The 24,168-nt window shown below is 45.3% G+C and overlaps 1 protein-coding gene across 1 annotated transcript in view; it reads left to right on the top strand.

The window, feature by feature from the left end:
* Positions 1–24,168, top strand: part of LOC124027262 (pleckstrin homology domain-containing family G member 4B-like) — an 82,677-nt gene that overhangs the window by 37,259 nt on the left and 21,250 nt on the right. The window contains 10 exon segments of the mRNA XM_046339729.1: positions 2,737–2,823; positions 3,077–3,193; positions 3,658–3,756; positions 3,840–3,988; positions 4,199–4,337; positions 6,888–7,010; positions 19,457–19,654; positions 20,106–21,121; positions 22,368–22,617; positions 23,806–23,895. Of these exon segments, the coding sequence (XP_046195685.1) occupies positions 2,737–2,823; positions 3,077–3,193; positions 3,658–3,756; positions 3,840–3,988; positions 4,199–4,337; positions 6,888–7,010; positions 19,457–19,654; positions 20,106–21,121; positions 22,368–22,617; positions 23,806–23,895 (2,268 nt within the window).

Raw genomic sequence — 24,168 nt, 5'->3', positions numbered from 1 at the left:
CCTAGACTTGGCGCTGGAGTCTTTGACAATTTGTAGGGCCTTCCTCTGACACCACCTGGTATAGAGATTCTGGATAGCAGGAAGCTTGACCCCGGTGATGTACTGGGCCGTACGCACAACCCTCTGTAGTGCTTTGCGGTCGGAGACCGAGCAGTTGCCATACCTGGCAGTGATGCAACCCGCCAGGGTGCTCTCAATGGTGCAGCTGTAAAACCTTTTGAGGATCTGAGGACCCATGCCAAATCTTTTCAGTCTCCTGAGGGGGAATGGGTTTATCGTGCCCTCTTATCGACTGTCTTGGTGTGCTTGGACCATGTTTGTTGGTGATGTAGACATCAAGGAACTTGGAGCTCTCAACCTGCTCCACTACAGCCCTATAAATGAGAATGGGGGCGTGCTCAGTCCTCCTTTTCCTGTTGTCCACAATTATCTCTGTTGTCTTGATCACATTGAGGGAGAGGTTGTTGTCCTTGTACCACACGGTCGGGTCTCAGGATCCAGTTGCAGAGGTGTTTAGACCTAGGGTCCTTAGCTTAGTGATGAGCTTTGAGGGCACTATGGTGTTGAACGCTGAGCTGTAGTCAATGAATAGCATTCTCACATAGGTGTTCCTTTTGTCCAGGTGTGAAAGGGCAGGGTGGTGTGCAATAGAGATTGCATCATCTGTGGATCTGTTGGTGAGGTATACAAATTAGAGTGGGTCTAGGGTTTCTGGGATAATGGTGTTGATGTGAGCTATGAGTACACGGAGTACACATCCTGGTAATCCGTCTGGCCCTGCAACCTTGTTAATGTGGACTTGTTTAAAGTCTTGCTCACATCGGCTGCAGAGAGTATGATCACACAGTCGTCCGGAACAGCTGATGCATATTTTAGTGTTACTTGCCTCGAAGCGAGCATATAAGTTATTTAGCTCATCTGGTAGGCTAGTGTCAATTTTTAGTCTGGAATAGGTTGCAGTCCCTGCCACTTCTGACGAGCGTCGGAGCCGGTGTAGTACGATTCGATCTTAGTCCTATATTGAGGCTTTGGCTGTTTGATGGTTCGTCGCAGGGCATAGCAGGATTTCGTATAAGTTTCCGGGTTAGAGTCCCGCTCCTTGAAAGCTGCAGCTCTAACCTTTAGCTCAGTGCGAATGTTGCTTGTAATCTATGGCTCCTGGTTGGGGTATGTACATACAGTCACTGTGGGGGGGACGACATTGATGCTTATTGATGAAGCCAGTGATTGATGTGGTGTACTCCTCAATGCCATCGGAAGAATCCCGGAACATATTCCAGTCTATGATAGCAAAACAGTCCTGTAGTTTATCATCTGCTTCATCTGACCACTTTTTGTATAGCCCAAGTCACTGGTGCTTCCTGCTTGAATTTTTGCTTGTAAACAGGAATCAGGAGAATAGAATTGTGGTCAGATTTACTAAATGGAGGGTGAGGGAGAGCTTTGTACGTGTCTCTGTGTGTGGAGTAGAGGTGGTCTAGGAATTTTTTCCTTCTGGTTTCACATTTAACATGTTGATAGAAATTAGGTAGAACTGATTTAAGTTCCCTGCATTAAAGTCCCCGGCCACTAGGACTGGCTGAGTGTTTTCCTGTTTGTTTATGGCGTAATACAGCTCTTTGAGTGTGCCTAGCAAATGATATGAATCAAATGTGCACACGTGGCTACATGCAGCTCTCGCTTTGATCTCAAAATAAGCGCATCTACTCAGGACTGCTCATGTTGTAAACACAGTCCATTTCAAAGGGAATGGCACAGATCCATATGTGGCAATGGTCGAATTGCATATAAGCCTACTGCAGCTCTGATTGTTTATGCCGCACCGGTCTGTGTGTCAATACAATAGAATACTACTCTGAAGTGTTCTGTCTCCCACAAAATCTCTTGCATAGTTAGTTTGCATACTAAGTCTTGCATAGTTTGTTTTATTATGTTGCATTGAAAGTGACTATTATTGCGTTCATTCGATCACAATTGTCCCAGTAAATAGAAACGCTGATAGTTTTAACTGAACGGGAAAAGTCTAGAAAGAGTGAAGTTCAATCTCGTGCTTCTCACTGGTCCTGATATTTCTTCTGTGTGGCTTAGAGGGAACATTGCTTATATGTTTCCCCTTTCATCTGTGTCTGGTGTAAGCTAGTTACTGCCTCGCTTGGTCTTCATGCAGCATGGAACAAAAGGGGGGGATTGGTCGTTCAAAACTCTAACACAGTTGTTAAGTCAACACATCCATCAGTGCTGCTGTGAACAGCATTACTAGACATGCCAAACGGAAGATGTATAAACAATCTATATATAATTCATGCATTTCAATGTTTGAGTTGCTTTGTGTATCCCCAAATTTGCTTGAGATTACTTTCCTGCGACAGTGTTCACTGCATCCAAGTTTCTTGAAATAGTTGTTTCAAAGAGCTGTCAGTCAATATAAGCTCCCTGCCCGCTCAGCCTGTCTTTTCAAACTTCCTGGTAGTTAGCTTAGAGAGAAAAAGTACTTTTCATAATGACTGTTCAGGACCTTTAAAATGCTGTATGGAGGTATCTAGTTACTGGATGTTAAAATGCAGTATGAAGTCATCTAGTTAACGGATGCTAAATTGCTAAACAACCAATCCGTCTGCACTGAAGAACAAGCTATGCAAACATTTTTCAATGGACCCTATATTCATATTGCATACATTGTGATGATCGGCAATGATGTCTTGTCCTGACATGTTTCCTTAATGGTCGTCTCCATAGGAACAAGACCTGCATGCAGTCCGCATTGTGCTGATGCTAGTTGATAAAGAATCAAGCCCTCGCCCTGAAAGACACCCTGGACTACAGGTCAGAGGGCATACAGACACACATGCGCACGCACACACACCCATAATTCTATTTTGCAAGACACCATGGATTTGTCTAAAGGGGGGGTCCTCCTCTTGTCTCCTCTCCTTCATATACACTCATCTGAAAGCAATACGAGGGATACCTCCTTTCCTCATTTTCAATCCTGCAATCTGGACTATTGATACATGTCCACACAGGCCCTCGCTCTGTAATATGACTGACCCCTCCCCACATGCCTCCTGTCAATCAGATGGACATGGTGACTTCTCCGAAGGCCCTGCACAAGCTGGTGGAGGGACAACAGCTGACCTCTGATTTGGGCGGGACCTTCCCCTACTGCCACACTGATTGGCTGCAGTTTCATCAGGTGCAGTATAATATTTATAAATGGTTTCAACATATGTCATGGCCTCTTTAAATCATTTGTATGGTCAAGATTTCTAGTAGATTTCTAGTAAATCGGATATACAAGTGTCATCAAATAAATGTTAAATTGTTGTTGACAGATGTAGGATCTTATTTAGATCAACCTGCTGCAGGCGTACTGTCCTGGAAATGTAAAACTTGTAGTGTAGTTGTAAGAAATTTCAGACTACGAAAATGTTTTAAATCAACCCCTACATGTCCATTAATTATAATCCACATAATAATTCTAATTTCCTGTTGTTGCAGGATTAGTCAACAAGGATCTTCTTGGGATAGTGGGCGAGTTTGGGCTTGTTTGTATAGCTGTTGTCATTGGTATTCCAAAGCATAAATCCCCCCCCAATCTATTGCATTGGCTTTGTTTTGAGTCTGGATCCTAAAATTTATTTTCTTAATCCGTTTCAGAAGCTAATTTCCTTTGTGACGGACTTGCAAGGTGCAGCCCATATACTACATAGAGCAATCAAGAAAATGGATGGCAATCCAAAAATGGACACCGCCCAGGTAGTTACAGTTTCATGAAGTAACTTAAATAAAACATTCTTTTTTTTAGCTTTAGGTTATTGTTGTTGTTGTTTTTTGTTCAGGACGTCCAGCTATCTATTCAAGATCAGAAGACCTCAATGAAAGAGGTACTGCAGGACATCCGATTGGTTACTTTACAGAGAGAAGGTGGGGCCATCCTGGCCAGAATGAGGAGGGAAGAGTTTCGATTTGCCAAGTCCGATGACTACAGGTATTGGTCTTCATCAAATTCATGATTTGTTGTGGATAACTGATGTGTAACACCCATACAATTGTGAAAGCCCTCCATGACACTGCCCAAGCTAAAACGGGCTATGTGGCAAGTGACCACCATTTTGTGCCAGAACTCCATAAACCATCTATCATTGTGAAGTGGTGAGGACAGGAGTGAATGTTTGCTAACGTCCACCTCTTATTACAGTGACGCTTTGGAGTCAGTGACGGTCCTGTATAACCAGGTGGAGGAGAGTGTTCATACGCTGGTGATGAGGTCCAACGAGTCACTGCGGCACCTGGACTTCCTGCTCAAACTCAGGGAGGCGGAGTCAGATCTCGACATGGTAGGTCAGGAGGTTGCAACTTTACAGGATATTCAGATAGAAGTACAGTGTCTTCAGAAAGCATTCACACCCCTTCCCTTGACTTCTACATTATTTTGTGTAATAGGCTTGATTTCAAAATGGACTAAATAGAGATTTGTCTGTCACCTGCCTACACATAATACCCCATAATGTCAAAGTGGAATTATGGTTTTATTTTATTTTTACAAATGCGTTAAAAATGAAAAGCTGAAATGTCTTGAGTCAATAAGTATTCAAACCCCTTTGTTATGACAATCCTAAATAATTTCAGGAGTAACAATTTGCATTTTGACATGTATTTTATTTAACCTTCATTTAACGAGGTTCTTATTTACAATGATGTCCTACCAAAAGGCAAAAGGCCTTCTGTGGGGACAAAACACATGGCAGCAACACATGACAACACAGTATATGTTGTGTTGCTACCATGCTGTGTTGTCATGTGATGCTACCATGCTGTGTTGTCATGTGTTGCTACCATGCTGTGTTGTCATGTGTTGCTACCATGCTGTGTTGTCATGTGTTGCTGCTATGCTATGTTATTGTCTTAGGTCTCTCTTTATGTAGTGTTGTGGTTTCTCTCTTGTCGTGATGTGAGTTTTTTCTTATATATTTTTTTATTGTATTTTTTTAAAATCCCAGCCCTCGTCCCGAAGGAGGCCTTTTGCCTTTTGATAGACCATCATTGTAAATAAGAGTTTGTTCTTAACTGACTTGCCTAGTTAAATAAAGGTTTAAATAAAATACAAATAAAAGCATGGTAACAACACCACATAACAACAACATGGTAGCAACACAACATGGCAGCAGCACAACATGGTAGCAGAACAAAACATGGTACGAACATTATTGGCACAGACAACAACACAAAGGCAAGAAGGTAGAGACAACAATACATCACACGAAGCAGCCACAGCTGTCAGTTCCAGTCGCTAGCTGCGGCGAACTGAAAAGAGGAGCTTAACCAGTCACATAATAATTTGCATGGACTCTGTGTGCAATAATAGTGTTTAATATGATTCTTGAATGACTACCTCATCTCTGAACCCCACACATGCAATTATCTGTAAGGTCCCTCAACATTGTAGTTACTCCACAATAGTAACCTAATTGATAGAGTAAGAAGGAAAGCCTGTACAGAATTAAAATATTCCAAAACATGCAATTTGACAGAGCTTGAAGAATAATTGGCAAATGTTGCACAATCCAGCTGTTAATCGCTGCCACGGGTGCTTCGACAAAGTATTGACTCAGGGGTGTGAATACTTATGTACATTTCTGTCATTTATTTTCAATAGATAGATGAAAATGTCTAAAAACATGTTTTCACTTTGTCATTATGGGGTATTGTGTGTGGATTGGTGAGATTATATATATTTTTCATCCATTTTGAATTCACGCTGTAACACAACAAGATGTGGAATAAGTCAAGGTGTATGAATACTTACTGAAGGACACTGTATATTGTGTACAACAGACATTCTTATTTGTCACTTAGAATAGGAAACTACGCCTGCCTGCTTTTAAGGATCGAACCCTTTTTTTAAATGTTCGCCTAAAATGACATACCCAAATCTAACTGCCTATAGCTCACGACCTGAAGCAAGGATATTCTTGATACCATTTGAAAGGAAACACTTTGAAGTTTGTGGAAATGTGAAATTAATGTAGGAGAATATAACACATTAGATTCCATCATCTTTGAAATGCAAGATAATTTAGAGGATGGCCACCAGACAGCAGCAGTGTTTCAGATTGTTTCAGTGAAGCATTACATTACTACACTATATATATTGTATCAAGTCTGCCAGGAGTTTGTCCAATTAAGCCGAATTTGTCAATTTATACATTTTCAAGTACATAACTAAGGAGAACATACATTTTTATTAACATAGCATTTTTGTAAGTTAAGACACTCTAAGGAATGTCATACATGTTGGATAATTAGCCTCCCTACAGAAAAGACACTAACCTTCACACATCTAGATGGTCGGGTGGGGTGGGTGTGGAGCCAGAGACAGCAGGGGTTCAAACTGAAGAACCCAGTTCATACATTTGAAAATAAAAATGGATTTTTATCAAACACAACTATGCTACCTGTTATCTCTGGGACCCTCAGGATGACAAAACAAAGATGACTGAATATAAGTACATTATTTACCTTCAGAGGTCAATGTGTCAAACCAGTTGCCGTGATAAAAGTGTTTTGTGGTTGTGCACTCTCCTCAAACAATAGCATGGCATTTTTTCAATGTAATAGGTACTGTAAAAGGCAGTTAGATTAACATGCTCTCTGTAATATGCTTTCTGCCGATATAAGACATGTCTATGTCCTGGAAAGTTGGCTGTTACTTACAACGTCATTTTAGTCACATTAGCAACAACCTTCCCAGTTTAGGGAAACCAATCCCTTAGAGGTTAAATCAAGGGCACCTAAAATGATTGAAAGAAAACAAATTCTCTATTCATGTATGTCTGATTAGTATTCATTATGATATATTTTTTTCTATCTGAATGTGTACTTCATAGGCCAAGATGTGGTTTAATACAGAAGGAGAGCAACAGCTAAAGGTTTCCAACTCAACGGAGGACACCCTGGAGAGTGTGAGCAAAGCCCTTCAGCACTTTGGCTCCTTCCTCACTCAGGCCAAGGTACAGCTGGGTTGGGGTTAGACTGTTAATAAAGCTTATGAGGTAAATTCAAGTCAATGATCAAAAATGTTTGTAAAACTAATAGAGTGGGCCTTTAAGGCCTTTAAGGGCTGATTCCTTAGTTGAGATCTATAGATGTGATTCACATTTCTCTGCAGACCCCCTATTGTCCTTAGTGGAGGCTATTCACAAAGGTCTGGTTTATATAGAAACAGTTTTACTAGTCGGAAGTTTACATACACCTTAGCCAAGTACATTTAAACTCAGTTTTTCACAATTCTAGACATTTAATCCAAGTAAAAATGCCCTGTCTTAGGTCAGTTAGTTTCACCACTTTATTTTAAGAATGAGAAATGTCAAAATAATAGTAGAGAAATGTCATGTTCTGACCTTAGTTCTTTTGTTATGTCTTTGTTTTAGTATGGTCAGGGCGTGAGTTGGGTGGGTTGTCTATGTTCGTTTTTCTATGATTTGGTATTTATGTGTTTGGCCTGGTATGATTCTCAATTAGAGATAGCTGTCAATCGTTGTCCCTGATTGAGAATCATACTTAGGCAGCCTGTTTTCACTCTTGAGTTGTGGGTGACTCTTTTCTGATGAGTGTTTGAATTCTGCACCAGACAGAACTGTTTCGGTTTCGTTCGTTCACTTTGTTGTTTTTGTTCAGTGTTCAATTTCTTTATTAAAAATTATGGACACTTACCACGCAGCGCATTGGTCCTCACCTTCTTCCACCAACAACAGCCGATACAGAATCACCCACCACCAAAGGACCAAGCAGCGTGTTAATGAGCAGCGCTATCTGGAGGAGGTGACAACATGGGACGAGATAGAAAGGTGGTCGGTCGACCCAGGGAGAGTGCCGGAGCCCGCCTGGGATTCCCTGGAACAGTGCGAGGAGGGATACCGGCGAATGGAATTGGCACGGCGATCAAGGAAGCCCGAGAGGCAGCCCCAAAAATTGAGGCACATGGGGAGTGTGGCTAAGTCAGGTAGGAAACCTGCGCCAACTCCCCATGCTTACCGTGGAGAGTGGTGGACCGTGCAGGCACTGTGTTATGCCGTGAGGAGCACGGTGTCCCAAATGCGCAGGCATAGCCCTCTGCGTTACATCGCAGCGCCTCGTATCGGCTGGGCTAGAGTGGGCATCTAGCCAGGGCCATGAAGCCGGCTCAGCGCATCCGGTCTCCAGTGCGTCTCCTCGGCCTGGGGTACATGGCACTAGCCCTACGCATGGAGTCCCCGGTTCGCCAGCACAGCCCAGTGCGGTTTATTCCACCTCGCCGCACTGGCCTGGCTACGGGGAGTATCCAGCCAGGTAGGGTTGTGCAGGCTCGGTGCTCGAGACCTCCAGTGCGCCTCCTCGGTCCGGTCTATCCGGTGCCTCCTCCACGCACCAGGCCTCCGGTGGCAGCCTCCCGCACCAGGCTGTCGCTCCGTCTCCTCCCTACAGAGTCTCCCGTCTGTCCTGAACTGCCGGAGTCTCCCATCTGTCCTGAGCTTCCGGAGTCTCCCGTCTGTCCTGAGCTTCCGGAGTCTCCAGTCTGTCCTGAGCTGCCGGAGTCTCCCATCTGTTCTGAGCTGCCGGAGTCTCCCATCTGTCCTGAGCTGCCGGAGTCGCCCGTCTGCCCTGAGCTGCCGGAGTCGACCGTCTGCCCTGAGCTGCTGGAGTCGCCCATCTGTCCTGAGCTGCTGGAGTCGCCCGTCTGTCCTGAGCTGCTGGAGTCGCCCGTCTGTGCTGAGCTGCCAGAGCCGTCCGTTACTCCGGTGCGGCCGGAATCGCCCTTCACTCCGGAGCTGCCGGAATTGCCGGCCACTCCGGCGCTGCCGGAATCTCCCGTCCATTCAGGACCTGTTGCAGTCCGAGGTCGGCGGCGAGGGTCGCCGCTCGAAAGGCGTCACGGAGGTGGGTTAAGAGGCGGAGAAAGACCATGTTGGAGTGGGGTCCACGTCCCGCGCCAGAGCCGCCACCGCGGGGGGTGGTACTGTCACGTTCTGACCTTTGTTCTTTTGTTATGTCTTTGTTTTAGTATGGTCAGGGCGTGAGTTGGGTGGGTTGTCTATTTTCGTTTTTCTACGATTTGGTATTTCGGTGTTTGGCCTGGTATGGTTCTCAATCAGAGGCAGCTGTCAATCGTTGTCCCTGATTGAGAACCATAATTAGGCAGCCTGTTTTCACCCTTGAGTTGTGGGTGATTATTTTCTGTTGAGTGTTTGTATTCTGCACCAGACAGAACTGTTTTGGTTTCGTTCGTTCACTTTGTTGGTTTTGTTCAGTGTTCAATTTCTTTATTAAAAATTATGGACACTTACGACGCTACGCATTGGTCCTCACCTTCTTCCACCAACAACGGTTGTTACAAGAAAATGATTTACTTCAGCATTGAATTATTTCATCATGTTCCCAGTTTGTCAGAGGTTTACATACACTCAATTAGTAGTTTGTAGCATTGCCTTTAAATTGTTTTACTTGGGTCAAATGTTTCGGGTAGCCTTTCACAAGCTTCCCTCAATAAGTTGGGCGAATTTTGGCCCATTCGTCCTGACAGAGCTGGTGTAACTGAGTCAGGTTTATAGGCCTCCTTGCTCACACACGCTTTTTCAGTTCTGCCCACAATTTTTCTATAGGATTGAGGTCAAGGCTTTGATGTCCACTCCAATACCTTGACTTTGTTGTCCTTAAGGTAATCAAATGGCTACCCGGACTATTTGCAAACTGTAGTCTGTATTTCTTTTGGCGGGATTAGAGCAGTGGCTTCTTCCTTGCTGAGCGGCCTTTCAGGATATGTTGATATAGGACTTGTTTTAATGTGGATATACAGTGGGGAGAACAAGTATTTGATACACTGACAATTTTGCAGGTTTTCCTACTTAAGTATGTAGAGGTCTGTGTTTTATTTATCATAGGTACACTTCAACTGTGAGAGACAGAATCTAAAACAAAAATCCAGAAAATCACATTGTATGTTTTTTTAAGTAATTCATTTGCATTTTATTGCATGACATAAGTATTTGATACATCAGAAAAGCAAAACTTAATATTTGGTACAGAAACCTTTTTTTGCAATTACAGAGATCATACATTTCCTGTAGTTCTTGACCAGGTTTGCACACACTGCAGCAGGGATTTTGGCACACTCCTCCATACAGACCTTTTCCAGATCCTTCAGGTTTCGGGGCTGTCGCTGGGCAATACAGACTTTCAGACCCTCCAAAGATTGTCTATTGGTTTCAGGTCTGGAGACTGGCTAGGCCACTCCAGGACCTTGAGATGCTTCTTAGTAAGGAGCCACTCCTTAGTTGCCCTGGCTGTGTGTTTCGGTCGTTGTCATGCTGGAAGACCCAGCCACGACCCATCTTCAATGCTCTTACTGAGGGAAGGAGATTGTTGGCCAAGATCTCGATATACATGGGCCCATCCATCCTCCCCTCAATACGGTGCAGTCGTCCTGTCCCCTTTGCAGAAAAGCATCCCCAAAGAATGATCTTTCCACCTCCATGCTTCACGGTTGGGATGATGTTCTTGGGGTTGTACTCATCCTTCTTCTTCCTCCAAACACAGCGAGTGGAGTTTAGACCAAATAGCTCTATTTTTGTCTCATCAGACCACATGACCTTCTCCCATTCCTCCTCTGGATCATACAGATGGTCATTGGCAAACTTCAGACGGGCCTGGACATGTGCTGGCTTGAGCAGGGGGACCTTGTGTGCGCTGCAGGATTTTAATCCATGACAGAGTATTGTGTTACTAATGGTTTTCTTTGAGACTGTGGTCCCAGCTCTCTTCAGGTCATTGACCAGGTCATTGACCAGGTCCTGCCTTGTAGTTCTGGGCTGATCCCTTACCTTCCTCATGATCATTGATGCCCCACGAGGTGAGATCTTGCATGGAGCCCCAGACCGAGGGTGATTGTCCGTCATCTTGAACTTCTTCCATTTTCTAATAATTGCGCCAACAGTTGTTGCCTTCTCACCAAACTGCTTGCCTATTGTCCTGTAGCCCATCCCAGCTTTGTGCAGGTCTATAAATGTATCCCTGATGTCCTTACACAGCTCTCTAGTCTTGGCCATTGTGGAGAGGTTGGAGACTGTTTGATTGAGTGTGTGGAACCGGTGTCTTTTATTCAGGTAACGAGTTCAAACAGGTGCAGTTAATACGGGTAATGAGTGGAGAACCAGAGGGCTTCACTCTCTCACAGGTCTGAGAGAGCCGGAATTCTTACTGGTTGGTAGGTAGGTGATCAAATACTTATGTCATGCAATACAATGCACATTAATTACTTAGAAATCATACAATGTGATTTTCTGGATTTTTGTTTTAGATTCCGTCTCTCAGAGTTTGAGTATACCTATGATAAAAATAACAGCCCTACATAATAACAGCCCCCTTTGTAAGTAGGAAAACCTGCAAACTCGGCAGTGTATCAAATACTTGTTCTCCCCACTGTAGATACCTTTGTACCTGTTTCCTCCAGCATCTTCACGAGGTCCTTTGCTGTTGTTCTGGGATTGATTTGCACTTTTCGCACCGAAATACATTAAACTCAAGGAGACAGAACACATCTCCTTCCTGAGTAGTATGACGGCTGCGTGGTCCCATTGTGTTTATACTTACATACTATTGTTTGTACTGATGAACATGGTACCTTCAGGTATTTGGAAACTGCTCTGAAGGGTGAACCAGACCAGTGGAGGTCTACAATTTGTTTTCTGAGGTCTTGGCTGATTTCTTTTAATTTTCCCATGATGTCAAGCAAAGAGGCACTGAGTTTGAAGGTAGGCCTTGAAATACATGGACAGGTAAACCTCCAATTGTGTAAGGGGTGCGGAACTGGTGGCAGGGAAGTCAGACGCAGGAGAGCAGAACTAGGTAATAGCCGGAGCAGTTTAATACAAAAACCCAACGGCATAAAGAAATAACCAATATGGGTAGAAAACCCGACGCGCACCAGTAATCATGTGCGCAAGCACTTACAACAAACAATTTCACACAAAGACATGGGGTGAACAGAGGGTTAAATACACAACACTTAATGAGGGAAATGAGAACCAGGTGTGTAGGAAAACAAGACAAAACAAATGGAAAATTAAAAGTGGATTGACGATGGCTAGAAGACCGGTGAGGCCGACTGCCGAATGCAGCCCGAACAAGGAGAGGAACTGACTTTGGTGGAAGTCGTGAGAGTACCCCCCCCTTGCGCGTCGACACCAGACCTCGAGGATGACCCGGAGGGCAAGGTGTCATGTTTTGTCTTAGATTGTCTTGTCATTTTGCTTTTCCCTCTGTTCATTTTCCCCCTGCTGGTCTTTTTAGGTTCGTTCCCCTTTTTCTCTCTCCCTTCCTCTCTCTCTTCTCTCTATCGTTCCGTTCCTGCTCCCAGCTGTTCCTATTCCCCTAATCAATCATTTAGTCTTCCCACACCTGTTCCTTATCTTTTCCCCCGATTAGAGTCCCTATTTCTTCCCTTGTTTTCCGTTCCTGTCCTGTCGGATCCTTGTCTATTGTTCACCGTGCTGTGTCTGTGTATCGCCCTGTCGTGTCGTGTTTCCCTCAGATGCTGCGTGGAGAGCAGGTGTCTGAGTCTGCTAGGTTCAAGTGCCTTCCCGAGGCAACCTGCAGTTCTTGATCGAGTCTCCAGTCTGTTCTCGTCATTACGAGTGGAATTATGTCTTATGTTTGTAGAATTACTTTACTGGATTAAAGACTCTGTTTTCGCCAAGTCGCTTTTGGGTCCTCATTCACCTGCATGACAGAAGGATCCGACCAAAGAATGGACCCAGCGACTACAGACGTTCGTAACACTGCCGTCGAGATCCAAGGAGCCATGCTCGGCAGACACGAGCAGGAATTGTCTGCTGCTCGCCATGCCGTGGAGAACCTGGCCGCTCAGGTTTCCGACCTCTCTGGACAGTTCCAGAGTCTTCGTCTCGTGCCACCTGTTACTTCCTGGCCTGCCGAGCCTCCGGAACCTAGGGTTAATAACCCACCTTGCTACTCCGGGCAGCCCATGGAGTGCCGCTCCTTTCTCACCCAGTGTGATATTGTGTTCTCTCTCCAACCCAACACATACTCTAGCGAGAGAGCTCGGGTTGCTTACGTCATTTCACTCCTTACTGGCCGGGCTCGAGAGTGGGGCACAGCTATCTGGGAGGCAAGGGCTGATTGTTCAAACAATTACCAGAACTTTAAAGAGGAGATGATTCGGGTTTTTGACCGTTCAGTTTTTGGTAGGGAGGCTTCTAGGGCCCTGGCTTCCCTATGCCAAGGTGATCGATCCATAACGGATTACTCTATAGAGTTTCGCACTCTTGCTGCCTCTAGTGACTGGAACGAGCCGGCGCTGCTCGCTCGTTTTCTGGAGGGACTCCACGCAGTGGTCAAAGATGAGATTCTCTCTCGGGAGGTTCCTTCCAGTGTGGACTCTTTGATTGCTCTCGCCATCCGCATAGAACGACGGGTAGATCTTCGTCACCAAGCTCGTGGAAGAGAGCTCGCGTCAACGGTGTTTCCCTGCTCCGCATCACAACCTCCTCCCTCCTCTGGCTCAGAGACTGAGCCCATGCAGCTGGGAGGTATTCGCATCTCGACTAAGGAGAGGGAACGGAGGATCACCAACCGCCTGTGCCTCTATTGCGGATTTGATGGACATTTTGTCAATTCATGTCCAGTAAAAGGCCAGAGCTCATCAGTAAGCGGAGGGCTACTGGTGAGCGCTACTACTCAGGTCTCTTCATCTAGATCCTGTACTACTATGTCGGTCCATCTACGCTGGACCGGTTCGGGTGCTACATGCAGTGCCTTGATTGACTCGGGGGCTGAGGGTTGTTTCATGGACGAAGCATGGGCTCGGAAACATGACATTCCATTCAGACAGTTAGACAAGCCTACGCCCATGTTTGCCTTAGATGGTAGTCATCTTCCCAGTATCAGATTTGAGACACTACCTTTAACTCTCACAGTATCTGGTAACCACAGTGAGACTATTTCTTTTTTGATTTTTCGTTCACCTTTTACACCTGTTGTTTTGGGTCATCCCTGGCTAGTATGTCATAATCCTTCTATTAATTGGTCTAGTAATTCTATCCTATCCTGGAACGTTTCTTGTCATGTGAAGTGTTTAATGTCTGCCATCCCTCCCATTTCTTCTGTCCCCACTTCTCAGGAGGAACCTGGCGATTTGACAGGAGTGCCGGAGGAATATCATGATCTGCGCACGGTCTTCAGTCGGTCCCGAGCCAACTCCCTTCCTCCTCACCGGTCGTATGATTGTAGTATTGATCTCCTTCCGGGGACCACTCCTCCTCGGGGTAGACTATACTCTCTGTCGGCTCCCGAACGTAAGGCTCTCGAGGATTATTTATCTGTGTCTCTTGACGCCGGTACCATAGTGCCTTCTTCCTCTCCGGCCGGGCGGGGTTCTTTTTGTTAAGAAAAAGGACGGTACTCTGCGCCCCTGCGTGGATTATCGAGGCTGAATGACATAACGGTTAAGAATCGTTATCCGCTTCCCCTTATGTCATCAGCCTTCGAGATTCTGCAGGGAGCCAGGTGCTTTACTAAGTTGGACCTTCGTAACGCTTACCATCTCGTGCGCATCAGAGAGGGGGACGAGTGGAAAACGGCGTTTAACACTCCGTTAGGGCATTTTGAGTACCGGGTTCTGCCGTTTGGTCTCGCCAATGCGCCAGCTGTTTTTCAGGCATTAGTTAATGATGTTCTGAGAGACATGCTGAACATCTTTGTTTTTGTCTATCTTGACGATATCCTGATTTTTTCACCGTCACTCGAGATTCATGTTCAGCACATTCGACGTGTTCTACAGCGCCTTTTAGAGAATTGTCTCTACGTGAAGGCTGAGAAGTGCTCTTTTCATGTCTCCTCCGTTACTTTTCTCGGTTCCGTTATTTCCGCTGAAGGCATTCAGATGGATTCCGCTAAGGTCCAAGCTGTCAGTGATTGGCCCGTTCCAAGGTCACGTGTCGAGTTGCAGCGCTTTTTAGGTTTCGCTAATTTCTATCGGCGTTTCATTCGTAATTTCGGTCAAGTTGCTGCCCTCTCACAGCTCTTACTTCTGTCAAGACGTGTTTTAAGTGGTCCGGTTCCGCCCAGGGAGCTTTTGATCTTCTAAAAGAACGTTTACGTCCGCTCCTATCCTCGTTACTCCTGACGTCACTAGACAATTCATTGTCGAGGTTGACGCTTCAGAGGTAGGCGTGGGAGCCATTCTATCCCAGCGCTTCCAGTCTGACGATAAGGTTCATCCTTGCGCTTATTTTTCTCATCGCCTGTCGCCATCTGAACGCAACTATGATGTGGGTAACCGCGAACTGCTCGCCATCCGCTTAGCCCTAGGCGAATGGCGACAGTGGTTGGAGGGGGCGACCGTTCCTTTTGTCGTTTGGACAGACCATAAGAACCTTGAGTACATCCGTTCTGCCAAACGACTTAATGCCCGTCAAGCTCGTTGGGCGTTGTTTTTCGCTCGTTTCGAGTTTGTGATTTCTTACCGTCCAGGTAGCAAAAACACCAAGCCTGATGCCTTATCCCGTCTGTTTAGTTCTTCTGTGGCTTCTACTGATCCCGAGGGGATTCTTCCTTATGGGCGTGTTGTCGGGTTGACAGTCTGGGGAATTGAAAGACAGGTTAAGCAAGCACTCACGCACACTGCGTCGCCGCGCGCTTGTCCTAGTAACCTCCTTTTCGTTCCTGTTTCCACTCGTCTGGCTGTTCTTCAGTGGGCTCACTCTGCCAAGTTAGCTGGTCATCCCGGTGTTCGAGGCACTCTTGCGTCTATTCGCCAGCGCTTTTGGTGGCCGACTCAGGAGCGTGACACGCGCCGTTTCGTGGCTGCTTGTTCGGACTGCGCGCAGACTAAGTCGGGTAACTCTCCTCCTGCCGGTCGTCTCAGACCGCTCCCCATTCCTTCTCGACCATGGTCTCACATCGCCCTAGACTTCATTACCGGTCTGCCTTTGTCTGCGGGGAAGACTGTGATTCTTACGGTTGTCGATAGGTTCTCTAAGGAGGCACATTTCATTCCCCTCGCTAAACTTCCTTCCGCTAAGGAGACGGCACAAATCATCATCGAGAATGTGTTCAGAATTCATGGCCTCCCGTTAGACGCCGTTTCAGACAGAGGCCCGCAATTCACGTCACAGTTTTGGAGGGAGTTCTGTCGTTTGATTGGTGCGTCCGTCAGTCTCTCTTCCGGGTTTCATCCCCAGTCTAACGGTCAAGCAGAGAGGGCCAATCAGACGATTGGTCGCATACTACGCAGCCTTTCTTTCAGAAACCCTGCGTCTTGGGCAGAACAGCTCCCCTGGGCAGAATACGCTCACAACTCGCTTCCTTCGTCTGCTACCGGGTTATCTCCGTTTCAGAGTAGTCTGGGTTACCAGCCTCCTCTGTTCTCTTCCCAGCTTGCCGAGTCCAGCGTTCCCTCCGCTCAAGCGTTTGTCCAACGTTGTGAGCGCACCTGGAGGAGGGTGAGGTCTGCACTTTGCCGTTACAGGGCACAGACTGTGAGAGCCGCCAATAAACGCAGGATTAAGAGTCCAAGGTATTGTTGCGGCCAGAGAGTGTGGCTTTCCACTCGCAACCTTCCTCTTACGACAGCTTCTCGTAAGTTGACTCCGCGGTTCATTGGTCTGTTCCGTGTCTCCCAGGTCGTCAATCCTGTCGCTGTGCGACTGCTTCTTCCGCGACATCTTCGTCGCGTCCATCCTGTCTTCCATGTCTCCTGTGTCAAGCCCTTTCTTCGCACCCCCGTTCGTCTTCCCTCCCCCCTCCCGTCCTTGTCGAGAGCGCACCTATTTACAAGGTACGTAGGATCATGGACATGCGTTCTCGGGGACGGGGTCACCAATACTTAGTGGATTGGGAGGGTTACGGTCCTGAGGAGAGGAGTTGGGTTCCGTCTCGGGACGTGCTGGACCGTTCACTCATTGATGATTTACTCCGTTGCCGCCAGGATTCCTCCTCGAGTGCGCCAGGAGGCGCCGGTGAGTGGGGGTACTGTCATGTTTTGTCTTAGATTGTCTTGTCATTTTGCTTTTCCCTCTGTTCATTTTCCCCTGCTGGTCTTTTTTAGGTTCGTTCCCCTTTTTCTCTCTCCCTTCCTCTCTCTCTTCTCTCTATCGTTCCGTTCCTGCTCCCAGCTGTTCCTATTCCCCTAATCAATCATTTAGTCTTCCCACACCTGTTCCTTATCTTTTCCCCCGATTAGAGTCCCTATTTCTTCCCTTGTTTTCCGTTCCTGTCCTGTCGGATCCTTGTCTATTGTTCACCGTGCTGTGTCTGTGTATCGCCCTGTCGTGTCGTGTTTCCCTCAGATGCTGCGTGGAGAGCAGGTGTCTGAGTCTGCTAGGTTCAAGTGCCTTCCCGAGGCAACCTGCAGTTCTTGATCGAGTCTCCAGTCTGTTCTCGTCATTACGAGTGGAATTATGTCTTATGTTTGTAGAATTACTTTACTGGATTAAAGACTCTGTTTTCGCCAAGTCGCTTTTGGGTCCTCATTCACCTGCATGACACAAGGTGCAGGGCGATCCTGATGGAGATGTTGGAACTCCCGCAGCATAGAAGTGTCATAGAAGGGCCAACCACCACCGGCCTGAGGAGAGACACATGGAACGAGGGGTTAATACAGTAATCAGGGGGAAGCTGTAACCTGTAACTCACCTCGTTCAGTCTCCTCTGGACTTTAAATGGCCCCACAAACCCAGCTTCCAGCAGGGCAGGTGGAGGGGCAGGTGGAGGGTTGAGAGCCAGACTCGGTCTCCTGGTGGGAACACCGGGGCCTCACTGCGGTGACAGTCTGCGTTGGCTTTCTGGCGCAGCACGGCGCGCCGAAGGTGAACATGAGCGGCGTCCCATGTCTCCTCCGCGTGCCGGAACCGTCGGAAGCATATCGGAGACATATGTTTACCTACCCGCCGTCTCCGACTCTGACGGGGGATACACGTGACTCCTGGGAAGTTCAGCGTCTACCAGGAGATTTATCGCACAATCCCCCCGTCGATGGGGTGATAATTGAGTCACCCTCTTTTTGGAGTAGGCGAGAGTCAAATCGGTATATTCAGGGGGAATGCACACGGTGGAGACCTGGTTTGGACTTTCCTCCTTAGTAGCACCAACGTAAACCCCTAAACACCTCCCTGAGCACTCTCGCGACCACCCCGGGAGAGCCCTCTGTTGCCATGAAATAGTAGGGTCACGAGCTAACCAGGGAAGGCCTAGTACCACGGGAAACGCAGGAGAGTCAAAGAGGAAGAGACTGATTCTCTCCTCATGACCCCCTGTGTCACCATGCCCAGGGGGATGGTAGCTTCCCTAAGTACCCAGGACCCTAATGGTCGACTGTCCAGAGCGTGAACTGGGAAAGGCATAACCACTGGAACAGTAGGGATCCCTAACCTATGGGCGAATGCTCTGTTGATAAAATTCCCAGCCGCACCTGAATCGACGAGCGACTTATGCTGGGATTGCGGGGGCACGAGTAATCATGTGCACAAGCACTTACAACAAACAATTCCACACAAAGACATGGGGGGAACAGAGGGTTAAATACACAACACTTAATGAGGGAAATGAGAACCAAATGTGTAGGAAAACAAGACAAAACAAATGGAAAATGAAAAGTGGATTATGGATGGCTAGAAGACAGGTGACGCCGACCGCTGAACGCAGCCCGAACAAGGAGAGGAACGACTACGGTGGAAGACGTGACAAATTGACTCAAATGATGTCAATTAGCCTCTAAAGCATGGCATAATTTTCTGGAATTTTCTGGAATTTTCCAAGCTGTTTAAAGGCACAGTCAACTTAGTGTATGTAAACTTCTGACCCACTGGAATTCTGATACAGTGAATTATAAGTGGAATAAACAATTGTTGGAAAGATTACTTGTGTCATGCACAAAGTAGAGTTTTAATGACTCCAACCTAAGTATATATTAACTTCCGACTTCAACTGTATGTAGGCCTTATCTCAAGTTAATATTTGTCTCTGAAGAGAGGAAAAACTACATTCAATACATCCAGATGAGCCAGGTTAATAAATCCCATCTCATTTTTCATAGATGTATGTTTCTTTGACCGGTTTATTTTGAGATATCCATTTCATAATTTATTTCCTCTTACACATTTACATTTAAGTCATTTAGCAGACGCTCTTATCCAGAGCGACTTACAAATTGGTGCATTCACCTTATGACATCCAGTGGAACAGTCACTTTACAATAGTGCATCTAAATCTTAAAGGGGGGGGGGTGAGAGGGATTACTTATCCTATTCCTGTATTCCTATATACACAGTTGGAGCATATTTCCTCAGAATAAATGAAAAACCTATTCATCACAATGAATTGTGCTTATCAGATCTTACGTAATGTGCAGATGGGGAGGAAAAGCAGGAGTTGAAGGAATTTAAATCTTTGTTATTCATCATAGGAGAAAAAACAGCAGACCTTGACACTGATGATGGAGGTTGAGAAGATTCTGGGTCCCAACAACTCTAACACTGAGATGGAGGTTTTTCTGACCGTGATGAACACTTTCAAATCCTATATGGCCGACTTTCTGTTACGAGCTGAGAAAAGGCATACCGAGCTTGACAACATGGTGTATGTCTATCGCTTCTGTGAACAGGTTAGTCGAGCAATACCCTGGTTCTTTCAAAACCTCTTCTTTCTCTTTTTACTATTTTATTGCTTCCTTTCAGCCTTAATTCTGGATCAAGTCCACTTAAATTTCAGTCAGCTACAGAATATGTATTACACTTTGATGGAGGACTGACAGGAATCAAAATGGAATTGATTCTAACTCTGCGTCATTTCTCCCACGATATTACTTTACCATCACTACCACCATGTTTCTATGTTTTAAATCATATCATGTATGAACTGAAGGAAGGAAGGATAAATGCATTTATGGACATTCCCCCTCTTTAACCCCTAGCCAGTCATCAATCCCTCCCATCAATCTTTTCTGAACTCCAACTTCTCATCCAAGTAATACACAACACAAATACTTAACTTATAACACTTCTGAAATAACACTATGTCACTAACAAATCTGCTCTCTGTATTGTTTCCTGTAGGTTGCTTCCCTAGCCAAGGAATGCAGGCAATATCTTGAGCAGGTAGAGACTGGGTGTTACCCTGCCAAAGCCAATCTAAGTACACTTAAGACCTACAAGGAGAGATTGGGTGACTGCTTCTCTGCTCGACACTTCCAGACTGTGAAAGCCAAAGCCTACAGTGCGAGGGGCTCTGGGGGGATGAGGCTGTGGAATGCAGCCTGGATCCAGTGCCAAGAAGTCCGCCAGCGGCTAGGGGAGAGATTGCAACGGCGCGGAGGAGCAGCCGACAAAGACCAGCAGCAGCCCACAGCTGGCGGAGCTCAAGTGAAGAGCAGGGTGCTAGAAGCGGGAAAGGAGAGCGAAGAGGAGAAGGAGGAGGGGGCCTCTTGCTCCCTCGCTCCGGCCTCAACTTCCCCTCCAGGGGTGGCCGATAACTCGGGGAAGGCCTCCCAGGACCAGATGGAGAGCAGAGAAAGCAATACTAGGGACAGCGCTCACATCACATGTTTTAACCTCCCTTTCAAAGCGGACTCGAAAGGGGGTAAAGGAGCCAAAGAAGTGTCCCAGTCACCTAAATCCCCAGGCAAAGAGGGGAAACTGATGCCAGTGGTGCCTCAAGATGGAGGAGGTGGCCGAGGGAGGCGCCACAGCGAGGCGGACCTCAAGAGGGGGGATCCGATCGGCAAGTGTGAGCCGTTTCCATGGAAACACAGTGCCTTGGGGCGATCACTGAGTGAGGGTTCCTGTATGAGCTCTCTCCTGTCCTCAGAGTGTGGCTCCTCCCCCTTATCGGCAAGGCACTCCCATAGCCGGCACCTAGTAGTGGCACTGCAGTCACCCCAAAACCCTTATGATATCTCCCGTAATGGAAGTTTCTGCTCTGGCCACTCCTGCTGTAAGTCAAATGGGGATAGGGAAGGTGGTGACCCCATACAGGTGTCTTCAGTGTCCTTGACTGACCATAGTGGTGACAAGACACAAGAAGCCTCGTCATTAGCCGACACACAAGCTGAAGAAAATGGCAGCAATGTCCTGTGAGTGATGCACCTCCTTCTCAACAGCTATCAGAATTTTTTTCCCAGAAATACTTAGCATAGATGCAATGCAACGCAGTGGGGGATAGAAGAAGGATACCGACTTGGCGCATGTCCAACAAATCTGCTCTTGCGCTCTTAAAATCCATCATGACGGATTTATTGTAACAAGCCCACAATGTGGTTACTAAAGTCTGATTTGGGTGTATTTGGCTATTTTTGCTGCATAACATTTAGAAGCAGTCCCTTTTCAGGTTTAGAAGAAGTGACTGCTAAATGCTAACTCCCGTTCGTATAATCTGGTAGCATAGCTAGCATAGAGAAATCAGAGGTGTTAGTCAAAGTCATTTTTAACTGTAATGCAGTTGATTGGTAATGTGGACATGAACATGTATTCGGTTTGTCATCCATACAAGCATTACACTCCGATTTTTACCTCAACATAGTGTGTCATACACATTTTAACAATAGCCTAAATGTAGGCTAAATTTTCTGGGGTACAATGAGGAGATTTGGGATCTTTCCCTCACTGCATCATTCCCCCACGAGTTTCCATGGCATTTCCATTGTTTTGGTCGAGTTCCATTGACCTCTTTACAGCAGCTATGCCATTAGTCACACAAGCTATTATCAATCTGTAATTGTTATGGGAATGGGTTTATGGGAAATACGTCTTAAATAAACAAATGAGTGACAAAGGACATTTACAGCATGCAGTGTTAGAAGAAATGCATCATCGAGATGGTTTCTCTTTGGGTCTTTGTTAGATTTCAGATTACAATTAGTTGCCTGTAATCTTTACAATAACTACATACTGCACAGCAAGCGGTACCAGAGTGCCAAGTCTAGGTCCAAGAGGCTTCGAAACAGTTTCTACCCCCAAGCCATAAGACTCCTGAACATCTCATCAAGTGGCTACCCAGACTATTTGCATTGCCCCCTCCCTTTACACTGCTCCTACTCTCTGTTATTATCTATGCATAGGCACTTTAATAACTCTACCTACGTATTACCTCAATTACCTCGACGAACCGGTGCCCCTGCACATTGACTCTGGACCGGTACCCCCTGTATATAGCCTGTTATTTTACTGCTACTCTTTAATTATTTGTTACTTGTATTTCTTATTTGTTTAGGTATTTTTCTTAAAACTGCGCGCGGGTGAGGGTAAGGGGTAAATTAGAGAACACATTGTCCAAATTCCTCCTCCTTAAAATTCCCAATTTCCTGTTTTCTGTGTGGACAGGAAGTTGCAGAGGATCATGGAGGAGCTGTTGTTGACTGAGAGGGAGTATGTACGATCTCTAGGCTACGTACGAGAGCACTACTTCCCTGAGCTGGAGAGGCCTGATGTGCCTCAGGACCTAAGGGGCCAGGGGGGGAACATTTTCGGCAACCTGGAGAAGCTCCATGACTTCCACCGCCATCACTTTCTGAAAGAGCTGGAGGGCTGCCTCCGAGAACCCTTCAGAGTCGGACGCTGCTTCCTACGGCATGTGGGTTCCCATGGTTACAAACCTTAACCGTGTGATAACTCAACCTAACTTGAAAGGGATATTTCAATCTTTTGTTCATAAATCCACTGTTAATACAATCCTAAAAATGTTGCATGTCAGCAGTCAAGTTTTCAAAAGCATTTTTACTACGGAGCAAAAACTGTGATGATGCGTTTTAAGTGAAGGACGGCACCCTTTCCAGGGTAGTGTCCTCATCACTTCACAGAGAAGTTCAAATAGACAGTGAGTAACACTGGTATAACAGTATTTATTAACACTGATATAACAGTATTTATTAACACTGGTATAACAGTATTTATTAACACTGATATAACAGTATTTAGTAACACTGGTATAACAGTATTTATTAACACTGATATAACAGTATTTAGTAACACTGTTATAACAGTATTTATTAACACTGCTATAACAGTATTTATTAACACTGGTATAACAGTATTTAGTAACACTGGTATAACAGTATTTATTAACACTGGTTTAACAGTATTTATTAACACTGGTATAACAGTATTTAGTAACACTGGTATAACAGTATTTAGTAACACTGATATAACAGTATTTAGTAACATTGGTATAACAGTATTTAGTAACACTGGTATAACAGTATTTAGTAACACTGATATAACAGTATTTAGTAACATTGGTATAACAGTATTTAGTAACACTGATATAACAGTATTTATTAACACTGGTTTAACAATATATATTAACACTGGTATAACAGTATTTAGTAACTCTGATATAACAGTATTTAGTAACTCTGATATAACAGTATTTAGTAACTCTGATATAACAGTATTTAGTAACATTGGTATAACATTATTCAGTAACACTGATATAACAGTATTTAGTAACACTGATATACCAGTATATTTGAATCCAACTGCTCTGAAACAAAAAATCAACCAGTGTTTTACAATAACATTGCTTTACTTTTTGGGGTGAGAGACAGTTCAGTCTTTTTATTATATCTTATCTTTTCATCTGTTTGGCACTCACCAACAACAAGTGATGTGGACTGCATGCCACAAGTCAGGTCAATTATAATCTTGAGAAATCAACAGGCACGTAGGTTCTACAGCTGTGTAAAACAGAATACAATAATAATACTTTATATTTTATTTATTTGTATTTTCTATTGAATTCTGTGCTTCTACCCCTATCCAGAGAGAGAGCTTTGGTCTGTACGCCCTCTTCAGCAAAAACAAACCCCAGTCAGACAGCTTACTCATCAACCACAGCCATTACTTTTTCAAGGTGAGGACGTCAAATAAACTGGCAGAGTACACTGATATTACAGTATATAATGCTATACTCATCCTTATGTGAAGTATTTGTAGTGCAAGTGCCCCCGGAACAATGCTGTTTGCAAAAAAAAAATGTAATACCCTTTATTAAAAGTTGACTGAGTTTAAATAGAATTGACCACAACCCTGTTAGGACATGCATGTTATACAATCAAATTCCAATTTTAGAAAAAAATGCAATTGGAATTTCAATTTTTTATTTCTGATTTGAATGAATTGATAT

The sequence above is a fragment of the Oncorhynchus gorbuscha genome, linkage group LG03 (assembly GCF_021184085.1).
Source record: "Oncorhynchus gorbuscha isolate QuinsamMale2020 ecotype Even-year linkage group LG03, OgorEven_v1.0, whole genome shotgun sequence".
Classification (NCBI taxonomy): Eukaryota; Metazoa; Chordata; class Actinopteri; order Salmoniformes; family Salmonidae; genus Oncorhynchus; species Oncorhynchus gorbuscha.
Note: the sequence above shows the minus strand (reverse complement) of the source record. Positions and strands in the feature narration are given on the sequence as shown.